Consider the following 15334-nt stretch of genomic DNA (forward strand, 5'->3'; position numbering starts at 1 on the left):
ACCTTGCCTGTACCTGAAACATCGCCTCCTTAAAGATACCCATTGTTCCATGACAGTTTCTCCTGTCAATCTTTGGTTCCATTTTATCCTGGCTAGACCCCTCTCATCCCATTGAAATTAGCCCTCTTCCAATTTAGGACTGTTACCTTAGATTGGTCCTTGCTCTTCTCCAAAGCTGAAGTTTATGATACAATGCTCACTCTCATCGAAGTGTTCCCCCACAGACACTCAGTCCACATGACTCACCTCGTTCCCCAGCATCAGATCTAGCAATGCCTCTTTCCTAATTGGAATGAGAACACACTGTTCAAGGAAGTTCCCCTGAACACATTTCAGAAATTCCACCCCTTCCTTACCCTTTGCTCTAATGTTAACCCAATTGATATTTGAGTCATTAATGCCCCCGATATCACCACTCTATAATTCTAGCACATCTCTGTGATTCCCCTGCAGATTTGCTCCTCTACCTCTCTCTCACTATTTGGAAGCCTTGCTTGCCCTTGCCCCCTCAAGGACATCCCCTCTTTCCAACACTACAATGTCTTCCCAAATCAGTACTGCCAGCCCACGTTCCCTTCTCCCATTCCTATCTTTTCTAAACACTTTATATCCTTGAACATTAAGCACTTCTGAAGAAGAGTCATATTCAACCTGAAACTTTAATTCTGTTTTGCTCCCCACAGATGCTGCCGGGCATTTCCAGCATTTTCTATTTTTTATTTCAGATTTCCAGCATCTGCAGTGTTTTGCGTTTATATTAGGATAGATGTTGAGAGATTGTTTCCACTGGTCGGAGAATCTAAAACACTGAGGGGCACAGTCTCAGGATAAGGGGCTGATCATTTAGGACTGAGATGAGGGGAAATTACTTCACTCAAAGGCTTGTGAATCTTTGGAATTCTCTACCCCAGAGGATTGTGGATGCTCCATCATTGAGTATATTCAAGACTGAGATAGACAGATTTTTGGTTTCTCAGGGAATCAAGGGATATGGGGAGCAGGCAGGGAAGTGCTGAAGCAAACGATCAACCGTGATCATATTGAATGGTGGGACAGACTTTTGGGGCTACTCCTGCTCCTACTTGTTATGCTCTTATGTTCACCACACTTTGTGCATTTACATTCATGCAATATAAACCTGTCTTTGGATATCTTGTAGGCATTTTTAGTTTTCTTCTATCTAATATGGTACTGCTTCCTTCTCTAGGACTGTCCAACACATTCAATTTATGCATCTTATTCCTCTTTTCCAATTCTATATTCTGCTGCCCATCCTCCTGCCAGTTTAGTTTAAACCCCACCCCCCCCCACCCCCAAATCACACTAGTGAACCTCCCCACGAGGACATTGGTCCAAGTCATGTTGAGGTGCAACCCATCCCTTTTGAATAGGTGCCTCCTGCACCAGGACTGCTCCAAAAATGCCCCAAAAATCTGAAGCCCTTTCTCCTACACCATGATCCTTGCTTTCTTCCTGTTTCTACTCTCACTAGTACAGAGCACACTGAGTAATGCAGAGATTTGAGGCCCTTTTTAACTTCTTGCAAGTCTCACCAGGACCTCAATACCTCCTCTCTCTATGTCATTGGTGCCAACGTGTACCACAACCTCTGGATCACTTCCTTCCCCCTGCAGAATATACTGCATCCACCCTGTGATGTTTTTTTTAAATTACTTCATGGGATGTGGGCATCACTGGCTGGGCCAGCATTTATTACCCATCCCTAGTTGCCCTGGTTCAGACGATATTTAAGAGTCAACCATGTGGCTTGCAGAGGAAGCTTCAGGTGGTGGTGTTCCCATGTATCTGCTGCCCTTGTCCTTCTAGGTGGTAGAGGTCGTGGGTTTGGAAGGTGCTGTCTAAGGAGCCTTGGTGAATTCCTGCAGTGCATCTTGTAGATGGTACACACTGCTGCTACTGTGCATCGGTGGTGGAGGGAGTGAATGTTTGTGGATGGGGTGCCAATCAAGTGGCTGCTTTGTCCTGGATAGTGTCCAGCTTCTTGAGTGTTGTGGGAGCTGCATTCATTCAGGCAAGTGGGGAGCATTCCATCACACTCCTGACTTGTGCCTTGTAGATGGTGGACAGGCTTTGGGGAGTCATGAGGTGAGTTACTCATTGCAGGATTCCTAGCCCCTGACCTGCTCTTGTAGCCACAGTATTTATATAGCTAGTCCAGTTAAGTTTCTGGTCAATGGTAACCCCCAGGATATTGATAGTAGGGGATTCAGCAATGGTACTGCTATTGAATGTCATGGGGTGATGGTTAGATGTCCTTTACTTTGACACCAGGGAGGCAACACACCATGCCAGACCCACAAAGATGGTTACAGAAATGCCTGTCTGTCCCCCTGACTATAGAATCTCCTATAATGACTCCATTTCTACGCTTCCCTCTTGTGAAGATCCTCTGCACTGTACTCCTTCATGATGGCATCACTCCCAGCAGTCTCCAATGCTGAGTACAGGTTTGACAGTACCTGGCAGACACCATGAAGACCTCTGTACTTCCTGCCTCTTCCTACTCCTCTGATGGCCACCATCTACAATCCTGAACTCTCTCTTTCCCTTTGGGGAGGCCACCTCTGGGAAACTCCCATCCTCCCTGATGTTCCGTAGTGATTCCAGCTGCCCCTCAAACTCAGAAATCCTGAGCTCGAGCTGAAGTGGCTGGAGACACTTCCTACACACATGGTTTTCTCAATTCACCTGAAGTATCCCGAAATTCCCACATGGCACAGGAATCACAAGCAGCAGGTATAAGCTGCTCATCATGTTACAACGACTCTCTATTCCTCTTCCAGAATGTAGTTAGTACCTTGTATTAAGTATTAATTTTCATTAATGCCTCTAGACCTGTACTGTGGTAAAGACTCATTATTAATTCACTTCCTGTTATTTTTACCCATTCATTCTGACAAGCCTTTTAGGTTTATTTGACCTCACTCAGCTCTGTTGCTCTGTCCCTGAAACCCTTCAGCAAAATTTATATTTTTTTTCTGTGTTGTTAAAAGGATACATTAGGGCAGATAAGCAAAAGCTTGTTCAAAGAGATCGGCTTTAAGGAGCATCTTAAAGAAGCAGTGATGTAGAGAGGTAAGAGATTTGGCAGGTGGGGGATTTCCTACCCATGCCAGTTGAAGGCATGGCCATCAATGTTGGAATGATTCAAATTGGAATTGTTCAAGAGGCCAGAATTAAAGGAGAATTGATTTCTAGGAGGGATGTGGAGCTGCGAGCTTGCAGGGAAAGGGAGGGGTATGACCATGGGGAGATTTAAAAACAGAATGAGAATTGAATAACATTGAGGCATTGCTTAACTGGGAGCCAATATAGGTCAGCAAAGTTTATGGGGGTAGAATGTGGGAGGCCAGTGCATTGGAATAGTCAGGTCAAGAGGTAACAAGGGCATGGTTGAGGGTTTCAGCAACAGATGAGCTGAGGCAGGGCAGAGTCAGATGGTGTCACAGAGGGGGAAATAGGCAGTGGGAGAGAGTAGATATGCAATTGGAAGTTCATCACAGGGTCAAATATGACACCGAGGTTGCAAACAGTCAGGTTCAGCCTCAGACAGTTGCCAGGGAGAGGGATGGAGTCGGTAGTTGGAAAACAGAATTTGTGACTGATCTGAAGACAACGGCTTCAGTCTTCCCAATATTTAATTGGAGGAAATTTCTGCTCATCCACCACTGGAATTTAGACAAGCAGTCTGATAATTTAGCAGCAGTGGAGGAGTTGAGAGGTGGCACTGGGGTAGCACTGGGTGTCGTCAAGGTACATGTGGAAATTGATGATGTGGTTTCAGATGATGTCACCAACAGGCAGCATGCAGATGAGAAATAGGAGGAACAAAGATAGATCCTTGGGGGACACTGGAGGTAACGGTGTGGGAGCAGGAATTGAAGTCATTGCAAGTGAGTCTCTGGCTGCAATTAGATAGATAAGAATGGAACCAGGAGAGAGCAGCCCCACCCAGCAGGACAACAGTGGAGCGGTGTTGGAAGAGGATGGGGTGGCCAACTGTGTCAAAGTCTGCAGATGAGTCGAAAAGGACGAGGAAGGAAAGGTTACCTTTGTCACACTCACATCGGATGTCCTTTGTGACTTTGAGAAGAGCTGTTTCAGTACAGGGGCAGTGACCAGATTGGAGGAATTCAAACACGGAGTTCTGGGAAGGATTTGGGAGGTGAATGACTCATTGATTTTATTCTTATCATTTTTTGTTGCTGCTTCATAAAGCTGTGTATCTCGTCAGGCCATTTCAGGGGCAGTAGAGAGTCAACCAGATTGCTGTGGGTCTGTACTCACATATATCAGCATCTGCAAGCAATGCCCTTCCCTAAAAGGACCGGATGGGGTTTTAGAGTAATCTGGGAGTTTCATGGTCACCAATTATTCCGATTTGCTTTTTATTCCAGATTTATTTAATTAATTGAATTTAAATTCCCTGACTGTCACGGTTACACCTGAACTCATGTCTGTGAATCATTAATCCAGATCTCTAGATTACTAGCATGCTACCTTACCCAGTTTGACAGGGTGGACGCTGAGAAGCTGGAGAGTCTAGAACTGGGGTGGGGGGGGTGGGGTTGCAGAATCTAGATCTAGGGGGGTCACAGTCTCAGGATAAGGGGTTGGTTAATTGGGACTGAGATGAGGAGGAATTTCTTCACTCACTGGGTTGTGAATCTTTGGAATTCTCTCCAGAGGGTTGTGGATGCTCAGTCACTGAGTATATTCAAGACAGAGATCAATAGATTTTTGAGCATTAAGGGATATGGGGCCCAGGCAGAAAGGGAGTTGAGGAGATAAGCCATGATCTTATTGAATGGCCCATAGCTATCGAGGGGCTGAATGGCCTCCTCCAGCTCCTATTTCTTATCGGAACATCCTGAGATTTTGAAAAATGCTGCAGAAATGGGATTTTTTTCTCTCTCTTGGCTCAGCTCCTGGAGAACACACCTGGCTGGCCACAACTGTTGCCAACTGGTCCCAATTTCCAGCTGGCAGCTGGATTCAACCATTCCAGTTGAACTGGTTTTTCCATCCGAGATGTAATGAAATGTTTTTATCATGTTAATGCCCACAGTTACCCAGGGGAATCCTTACTCGCCCAGCAACATTGAGGGCGAGGGGGTGGGGGGGGGAACTGAAAGACCCTGGAATGGGCTTGGCCAGTGGAGCTGCAGCGGCCCCTAGCCCCCAGCCACCAACCACCCCCCCCCCCCCCCGACCTCCCCGAGCTGCAGTGGGCTGCTTGCCCCCTCTCTCAGCCCCTCTCCTGGGCAAAGCTTTGCAGTGACACTGTCGGGGTTAGTTTGAGGAGGTGGGAGGAGACTGACTCGCACCGTCTGCATCAGGAGGCCGTGTGTACTGCGTCTCTCTCTCTATATCCAACCCCCAGAAAAGACAGACAGAGCTGGGAATGAATCAGCGAGACACGGAGTGGGAGCAGGGGACCGAGTAAGGGCAGCCCCCAGCCCCCAGACCCCAGCCCCATGGGCCGGTACAAGTCTCTCCCCACTGCTGGTAGAACAGGTGAGTGGGTGACAGCAATCGAAGGCACAGCAAGACTCCAGCTTTAACCCGTCGCTGGCTCTCGGTGCAAGGTCAGGACAAGTGGTGCCAGCGCTTGATGCAGCGGAGAGTTGATCAGCCCCTTTGCAGGAGATGAGTTCAATCTGCCCGTGGAGTTAGTATCGCGGCCGGGTGGTTTATTTGTGAACTAGTCCTCTGGGAGGTGTGTGTGTGTGTGTGTGTGTCTGACTGAGCGCTGCTTTGATGCGGCAGATAAACTGGGAAGGGGGACGAGGATGGTGAAGGGGGACATGGGGGGGGGGGGGGCGGTGGAAGAGAGAGAATGGTAAAGGAATGAGAGGGGAGTGAGGTGCGGGCATGGAAGGGATGGGGAGAGGGAGACTGAGTAATCAGGGATAATCTGAAACTTGCTCTGTGTAATATTCATAGAATGATGCAGCATAATAGACCATTTGATCCATTCCACTCCCAGCTCTTGGAAACAAGTGTCTAATCAGTCTCACTGCCCTGTTCTCCTGCAATGCTTTTCATTCAGCAATTATTCAGTTCTCCTTCAAAACTTACTATTGAATCTGCTTCCACCGCCCAGTGCATTCCAGATCACAACTGGCTGTGTAAATAAATGCTCCTCCCTCCCCCCCCCCCCCCACCCCCTTGTCAGTCACCTCCCCCCCACCGTCAGTCACCTTAATCAGTGTCCCTCTCTGGGTAATGTTCCTCCAGCATTGGAAATAGTGTCACTTTAATTACTCTCTCAAATCCATTCATAAATTTTGAACATCTCCATCGAATCTCCCCTTAACCTCCTCTGGCTGAGAAGAACAAGTGTAATTTGCTAAAGTAACCACTGCTCCGAATTGGTGCTGAAAAAGATGGTTCCTGGAGGGAATAGATACAGAATATTTATTCTGATTAACCCAGCCTATTGTCTGAAGCAGAGGTTATTTTTGCCTGGATCTGAATTACTCTTAAGCATTCATTAGAAGATGAATCACTCTCTACCCCACCCACATGTTGTTAAAATCCAGACATATGAACTTTTACTACGTGCTTATTGCACACCAGTTCCTTGAGTCAGATTTCAAGTTCCTTTTGACAAGAATTTGCAGCTTGTTATTTTAAAAATGTTTAACTTATTTAAAGACCTGATTTAGGAATGCTCTTTGACTGGTTTGTGAGTTTCCTTCCTGAACATGTCATTTTGTTAAGTATAATTTTTTCTACATGGAAGATGGAGTGTCTGTGAATGTTAACTATAAGGACTGACAGAAATACTTAAGATTCCATAGAAGAAAATTAGCAAAAGTGAAAGCACCTGGAATTGGAGGAAGCTTTCTGGCATCTGTTAGGAATCAGGGGCTAAGTGGGGGGTAGACAGTGAGGATAAGCAGGGTGTACTCCACAGGGATAAGCAAGGTGTACTCCGGCAGAGATAAGCAGGGTGTACTCCACAGGGATAAGCAGGGTGTACTCCACAGGGATAAGCAGGGTGTACTCCACAGGGATAAGCAAGGTGTACTCCGGCAGAGATAAGCAGGGTGTACTCCATAGCGATAAGCAAGGTGTACTCCACAGGGATAAGCAGGGTGTACTCCACAGGGATAAGCAGGGTGTACTCCACAGGGATAAGCAGGGTGTACTCCACAGGGATAAGGAGGGTGTACTCCTCAGGGATAAGGAGGGTGTACTCCACAGGGATAAGCAGGGTGTACTCCACAGGGATAAGCAGGGTGTACTCCACAGCGATAAGGAGGGTGTACTCCACAGGGATGAGCAGGGTGTACTCCACAGCGATAAAGAGGGTGTACTCCACAGAGATAAGCAGGGTGTACTCCACAGGGATAAGCAGGGTGTACTCCACAGCGATAAGGAGGGTGTACTCCCCAGGGATAAGGAGGGTGTACTCCGCAGGGATAAGGAGGGTGTACGCCACAGGGATAAGCAGGGTGTACGCCGCAGGGATAAGCAGGGTGTACTCCGCAGGGATAAGGAGGGTGTACTCCGCAGAGATAAGCAGGGTGTACTCTGCAGGGATAAGCAGGGTGTACTCTGGCAGGGATAAGGAGGGTGTACTCCACAGGGATAAGCAGGGTGTACTCTGGCAGGGATAAGAAGGGTGTACTCCACAGGGATATGCAGGGTGTACTATGGCAGGGATGAGGAGGGTGTACTCCGCAGGGATAAGCAAGGAGTACTCCACAGGGATCAGCAGGGTGTACTCCACAGGGATAAGGAGGGTGTACTCCGCAGGGATAAGGAGGGTGTACTCCACAGCGATAAGGAGGGTGTACTCCGCAGGGATAAGGAGGGTGTACTCCGCAGGGATAAGGAGGGTGTACTCCGCAGGGATAAGGAGGGTGTACTCCGCAGGGATAAGCAGGGTGTACTCCACAGGGATCAGCAGGGTGTGCTCTGGCAGGAATAAGGAGGGTGTACTCCGCAGGGATAAGCAGGGTGTACTCCACAGGGATCAGCAGGGTGTACTCCACAGGGATAAGGAGGGTGTACTCTGCAGGGATAAGCAGGGTCTACTCTGCAGGGATAAGCAGGGTGTACTCCTCAGGGATAAGCAGGGTGTACTCTGCGGGGATAAGGAGGGTGTACTCCACAGGGATAAGCAGGGTGTACTCCACAGGGATAAGGAGGGTGTACTCTGCAGGGATAAGGAGGGTGTACTCCACAGGGATAAGGAGGGTGTACTCCTCAGGGATAAGGAGGGTGTACTCCGCAGGGATAAGGAGGGTGTACGCCACAGGGATAAGCAGGGTGTACGCCGCAGGGATAAGCAGGGTGTACTCCACAGGGATAAGGAGGGTGTACTCCACAGGGATAAGCAGGGTGTACTCCACAGGGATAAGGAGGGTGTACTCCTCAGGGATAAGGAGGGTGTACTCCGCAGGGATAAGGAGGGTGTACTCCGCAGGGATAAGCAGGGTGTACTCCGCAGGGATAAGCAGGGTGTACTCCGCAGGGATAAGGAGGGTGTACTCTGGCAGGGATAAGGAGGGTGTACTCCGCAGAGATAAGCAGGGTGTACTCCACAGGGATAAGCAGGGTGTACTCTGGCAGGGATAAGCAGGGTGTACTCCACAGGGATAAGCAGGGTGTACTCCACAGGAATAAGGAGGGTGTACTCCACAGGGATAAGCAGGGTGTACTCCACAGGGATAAGCAGGGTGTACTCCGCAGGGATAAGGAGGGTGTACTCTGGCAGGGATAGGGAGGGTGTACTCCGCAGAGATAAGGAGGGTGTACTCCGCAGGGATAAGCAGGGTGTACTCCGCAGGGATAAGCAGGGTGTACTCCACAGGGATAAGCAGGGTGTACTCCGCAGGGATAAGCAGGTTGTACTCCACAGGGATAAGCAGGGTGTACTCCGCAGGGATAAGCAGGGTGTACTCCACAGGGATAAGGAGGGTGTACTCTGCAGGGATAAGCAGGGTGTACTCCACAGAGATAAGGAGGGTGTACTCCGCAGAGATAAGCAGGGTGTACTCCGCAGGGATAAGCAGGGTGTACTCCGCAGGGATAAGGAGGGTGTACTCCACAGGGATAAGGAGGGTGTACTCTGCAGGGATAAGCAGCGTGTACTCCACAGAGATAAGGAGGGTGTATTCCGCAGAGATAAGCAGGGTGTACTCCGCAGGGATAAGCAGGGTGTACTCTGGCAGGGATAAGGAGGGTGTACTCCACAGGGATAAGCAGGGTGTACTCTGGCAGGGATAAGAAGGGTGTACTCCTCAGGGATAAGCAGGGTGTACTCTGGCAGGGATGAGGAGGGTGTACTCCGCAGGGATAAGCAGGGTGTACTCCACAGGGATAAGGAGGGTGTACTCCGCAGGGATAAGGAGGGTATACTCCACAGCGATAAGGAGGGTGTACTCCGCAGGGATAAGGAGGGTGTACTCCGCAGGGATAAGGAGGGTGTACTCCGCAGGGATAAGCAGGGTGTACTCCGCAGGGATAAGCAGGGTGTACTCCGCAGGGATAAGGAGGGTGTACTCTGGCAGGGATAAGGAGGGTGTACTCCGCAGAGTTAAGCAGGGTGTACTCCGCAGGGATAAGCAGGGTGTACTCTGGCAGGGATAAGGAGGGTGTACTCCGCAGGGATAAGCAGGGTGTACTCCACAGGGATAAGCAGGGTGTACACAACAGGGATAAGGAGGGTGTACTCTGCAGGGGTAAGGAGGGTGTACTCCACAGGGATAAGCAGGGTGTACTCCACGGGGATAAGGAGGGTGTACTCCACAGGGATAAGGAGGGTGTACTCCGCAGGGATAAGGAGGGTGTACTCCTCAGGGATAAGGAGGGTGTACTCCACAGGGATAAGCAGGGTGTACTCCACAGGGATAAGCAGGGTGTACTCCACAGCGATAAGGAGGGTGTACTCCACAGGGATAAGCAGGGTGTGCTCCACAGCGATAAGGAGGGTGTACTCCACAGGGATAAGCAGGGTGTACTCCACAGCGATAACGAGGGTGTACTCCACAGGGATAAGCAGGGTGTACTCCACAGCGATAAGGAGGGTGTACTCCACAGGGATAAGCCGGGTGTACTCCACAGGGATAAGGAGGGTGTACTCCACAGAGATAAACAGGGTGTACTCCACAGGGATAAGCAGGGTGTACTCCACAGCGATAAGGAGGGTGTACTCCGCAGGGATAAGGAGGGTGTACTCCACAGGGATAAGCAGGGTGTACTCTGGCAGGGATAAGAAGGGTGTACTCCACAGGGATAAGCAGGGTGTACTCTGGCAGGGATGAGGAGGGTGTACTCCGCAGGGATAAGGAGGGTGTACTCCGCAGGGATAAGCAGGGTGTACTCTGCAGGGATAAGGAGGGTGTACTCCACAGGGATAAGCAAGGCATACTCCACAGGGATAAGGAGGGTGTACTCTGCAGGGATAAGGAGGGTGTACTCCACAGGGATAAGCAGGGTGTACTCCACAGGGATAAGGAGGATGTACTCCTCAGGGATAAGGAGGGTGTACTCCGCAGGGATAAGGAGGGTGTACTCCACAGGGATAAGCAGGGTGTTCTCCGCAGGGATAAGCAGGGTGTACTCCGCAGGGATAAGGAGGGTGTACTCTGGCAGGGATAAGGAGGGTGTACTCCGCAGAGATAAGCAGGGTGTACTCCACAGGGATAAGCAGGGTGTACTCTGGCAGGGATAAGCCAGGTGTACTCCACAGGGATAAGCAGGATGTACTCCACAGGGATAAGGAGGGTGTACTCCACAGGGATAAGCAGGGTGTACTCCGTAGGTATAAGGAGGGTGTACTCTGGCAGGGATAAGGAGGGTGTACTCCGCAGAGATAAGCAGGGTGTACTCCGCAGGGATAAGCAGGGTGTACTCCGCAGGGATAAGCAGGGTGTACTCCACAGGGATAAGCAGGGTGTACTCCGCAGGGATAAGCAGGGTGTACTCCACAGGGATAAGCAGGGTGTACTCCACAGGGATAAGCAGGGTGTACTCCACAGGGATAAGGAGGGTGTACTCTGCAGGGATAAGCAGGGTGTACTCCACAGAGATAAGCAGGGTGTACTCCGCAGGGATAAGCAGGGTGTACTCCACAGGGATAAGCAGGGTGTACTCCGCAGGGATTAGCAGGGTGTACTCCGCAGGGATAAACAGTGTGTACTCCACAGGGATAAGCAGGGTGTACTCCGCCGGGATGAGCAGGGTGTACTCCACAGGGATAAGCAGGGTGTACTCCTCTGGGATAAGCAGGGTGTACTCTGCAGGGATAAGGAGGGTGTTCTCTGCAGGGATAAGGAGGGTGTACTCCACAGGGATAAGCAGGGTGTACTCCACAGGGATAAGCAGGGTGTACTCCACAGGGATAAGGAGGGTGTACTCCACAGGGATAAGCAGGGTGTACTCCAGAGGGATAAGCAGGGTGTACGCCACAGGGTTAAGGAGGGTGTACTCCAGAGGGATAAGCAGGGTGTACTCCACAGGGATAAGCAGGGTGTACTCCACAGGGACAAGCAGGGTGTACTCTGCAGGGATAAGGAGGGTGTACTCCACAGGGATAAGCAGGGTGTACTCCACAGGGATAAGGAGGGTGTACTCTGCAGGGATAATGAGGGTGTACTCCGCAGGGATAAGCAGGGTGTACTCCACAGGGATAAGGAAGGTGTACTCCACAGGGATAAGCAGGGTGTACTCTGGCAGGGATAAGCAGGGTGTACTCCGCAGGGATAAGCAAGGTTTACTCCGGCAGGGAATCACTAGTGGAATTCCCCTGGGATCTGGACTGGAGCCTCAGCTTTTCATCGTATTTATTAATGAGGCGACAGAAAGATGTATCTCCAAGTTTGCTCATGACACTAATTTATGTGGCATAATAAATAATGTGGATGGGAGCAGAAAGTTGCAAAGAGGCATCAACAAAGTAAGTGGGCCAAACTGTTGCTGATGGAGTTCAATTTGTGCAGCTGTGACGTCATCCACTTTGGACCCAAGAAAGATAAACACGAATATTTTCTAAATGATGATAGTGGAGGAGCAGAGATTTGAGCCCATCAGGACAAAAAGCAATTAAAAAGACTATTGGAATAGTGGCCTAGATATCTCTGGAGCTGGAAAACAAGATGGTGGGGGAGTGATGTCCGAGTTGTGTACAGAGCTCTGATTAGACCCTATCTGGAGTACAGACTACATTCAGTTTCCTGATTCTAAGTATCTCTACTCTGTCAGCCTGTCTTGTGGCACTTGTTCTGATGTGGCTGCTTCCACCCTTTAAAAGTAGTTGTCATTTAGTACTAATAACAACATTAAGGTATCTAACCCCATTTGTTATAACCCTCGTTATCAGTTAGACAGCCTGCTCTTTATTTGGAGATTTAATAACAAAGATGACTGCATACTAAGGTGTCTCTCCTTCGCTCCCCAAACCTCATTTTTAACCTTTTTATGCTTGTTTTTGGGAAGGGAGCACTACTGACAAGATCAACATTTATTATCTCCCCCTAACTGCCTGTGAGAAGCTTAGGGTATGGGGAGAGGATGGGTTGGTGAAGATGGGGATATGGGGTGAGGGTGGGGATATGGGGTGAGGGTGGGGATATGGGGTGAGGGTGGGGATATGGGGAGTGGATGAGGATATGGGGAATGGATGGGGATATGGGGAATGGATGGGTTGGTGTGAAGATGAGGATATGGGGAATGGATGGGTTGGTGTGAAGATGGGGATATGGGGAGAGATTGGGTTGGTGAGGGTGGGGATATGGGGAATGGATGGGTTGGTGAGGGTGGGGATATGGGGTGAGGGTGGGGATATGGGGAGAGATTGGGTCGGTGAGGGTGGGGATATGGGGAATGGATGGGTTGGTGAGGGTGGGGATATGGGGAATGGATGGGTTGGTGTGAAGATGGGGATATGGGGAGAGATTGGGTTGGTGAGGGTGGGGATATGGGGAATGGATGGGTTGGTGAGGGTGGGGATATGGGGTGAGGGTGGGGATATGGGGAGAGATTGGGTCGGTGAGGGTGGGGATATGGGGAATGGATGGGTTGGTGAGGGTGGGGATATGGGGTGAGGGTGGGGATATGGGGAATGGATGGGTTGGTGAGGGTGGGGATATGGGGAGAGATTGGGTTGGTGAGGGTGGGGATATGGGGTGAGGGTGGGGATATGGGGAGAGATTGGGTTGGTGAGGGTGGGGATATGGGGTGAGGGTGGGGATATGGGGAGAGATTGGGTTGGTGAGGGTGGGGATATGGGGTGAGGGTGGGGATATGGGGAGAGATTGGGTTGGTGAGGGTGGGGATATGGGGTGAAGGTGGGGATATGGGGTGAGGGTGGGGATATGGGGAGACGAGGAGACTAGGCTTAATGGTGTTCACCTGTTCTCACTCAGCCCCACCCCCTCTCTTCCCAGCCCCCTCTATTCCCACTCCCCTCTATTCCCAGACCCTTCCATCCCAGCCCCCTGTATTCCCATTCTGCCCCACTCACTCCCCCTCTATTCCCATACCCCCTCCCCCTCTATTTCCACCCTGCCCTCCCCCTCTATTCCTAAACTCTGCTCCTCTATACCACCTCCCCCTCTATTTCAACAGGCCCCTCCCCTTCTACTCCCATAACCCTTCCCCTCTATTCCCACCCTCCCCTCCCCCTCCAATCCCACACCTGCTCCCCCTCTATTCCCACATCCACCTCCTCCTCTATTCCGACATCCGACCCTCCCATTCCCACAGCCCCTCCCCCCTCTGTTCCCTTCCTGCTCTATTCCCTTCTCCCTTCAGTCTACATCAAACCTCCCTTTACTCTTTTGAAAGTAAGAGTTTAACTGAGGGAGAGGAACAGAGGGGTTTGGTGGGGTGTGGGGGTCGGGGCACAGGTACACTGTAAGTTACCACGGGTACAAAAAGCAAAACTTTTTTCAAAAATATACTTTATTCATAAAAATGTGTAAAATTAAATTCCATAACAGTGCAAGTATTACATCACTGAAAGTGCAATCCAGTTCGAGCTTTATTTTGTACAGCAATGTGAGTCTGAGGTGCCTCAGTAAAATTACAATTACACGGGATATTGACAATACTCCTTTTTTATCACAAAGATACACCCGAGGAGTTCACACACACACGGCTAGAATTTTAAAAAACCACAAAAAACAAACTAAGCTCTGGTGTCTACTACTCGATCAGTAGAATTGAAAAGCAAAGAAGTGAAACTCTCCACATGCACCATATTGAACCCCTTCATAATTCTTATAATTTCCATCAAATCCCCTCACTAGTTCTCTTTTCGAGAGAATAGTGCCCCAGCCAGTTCAATCTTTCCTAATGGGTATAACATCTCAGATGGTAAACATCCTTGCGAAATTTTGACACCTTCGCCAGTGTCGTTATGGAGACCAGAGGGTGAGATTGTATTTCACTGAAAGCCCATTCACTTACACAATATTAAAATTGGGCCCTATGGAACTCTTCACAATCCTCCAAGTGTGATCTAATCGAGGCTCTATCCAAGATAACTTCTTTACATTTCAGTTCTCTCCCTTTAGAAATAAACCCTGGTGCTTTTTTTCAAGGTTTTATGGCTGGATTAACCTGCTTCAGCAAGTTCAATAATTTATGTGTCCATATTCCCTGGACCCATTTGCTCCTCTACCCCAGTTAGATCCTCATGGGCTGTGCCCTCCTTATCCTCCTACCAGAATGAAGCAGTTCTCGTGGGGTTCCAGTTAATTATAGGAAATCTAAAATAACATGTAAAAGGCCAGGATAAAGACAAAGCCATTAACTTCAAGTAAATCGACCCAATAGGATAAATGTATTAAACTGAGTGGTGCAAGAAAGTAAATAAACATTTTTGGAGATTCAGTCAGCAAAAGAGATAAATAAATAAGTGTATAAACATATCATAAGTGATTCACTATAGAATAGAAAATATGAGTACAGGCAGCGTGTCAGGACTAGGATAATGAAACTATCCCAGATGCCGGAAGTATTCCCAACTTTGGAGGAATTTCCCAGGAAGACGGACAGTCACTTAGGGCAATTAAGGCCATTAGGGGCCACTGGCAGCAGCATTTTACCACGGAGACCAGCCCCTCACAGCATGTGCCAAGTTCGGCAGCTCAATCAAGGTGGCCTCCCAGCCAAGCCAAGGCAAGAGGTTCGGTGCCTCAGTGCCAGTCCACAGGATTGAAAGTTCACAGCACTGCCCATGAATAATCCAGTGGAGGGTTTCCCTCCACCCCAAGGGCCCTCCTGGCTTTGAACCTCTTTAATTGTCACTTCTGGCCTCCATGTTGAGGTGCCCTTGGGATCTCCTACCTGC

General features: G+C 49.6%; 1 protein-coding gene across 5 annotated transcripts in view; it reads left to right on the forward strand.

Annotated features, from left to right (window-relative positions):
• Positions 1-5409: 5409 nt before the first annotated feature.
• Positions 5410-15334, forward strand: part of LOC121293899 (epsin-3-like) — a 525584-nt gene continuing 515659 nt past the window's right edge. For 3 of the 5 annotated variants that reach the window (XM_041217344.1, XM_041217345.1, XM_041217347.1), the window contains exon 1: positions 5481-5538. In XM_041217344.1, coding sequence (XP_041073278.1) covers positions 5499-5538 — 40 coding nt within the window. In that variant the 5' untranslated portion in view covers positions 5481-5498. Of the gene's footprint in view, positions 5539-5677; positions 5693-15334 lie in introns of those variants that run through there. The other 2 variants (XM_041217348.1, XM_041217346.1) reach the window with 2 other exon arrangements.

This window comes from Carcharodon carcharias, chromosome 22 (assembly GCF_017639515.1).
Source record: "Carcharodon carcharias isolate sCarCar2 chromosome 22, sCarCar2.pri, whole genome shotgun sequence".
NCBI classification, from domain to species: domain Eukaryota; kingdom Metazoa; phylum Chordata; class Chondrichthyes; order Lamniformes; family Lamnidae; genus Carcharodon; species Carcharodon carcharias.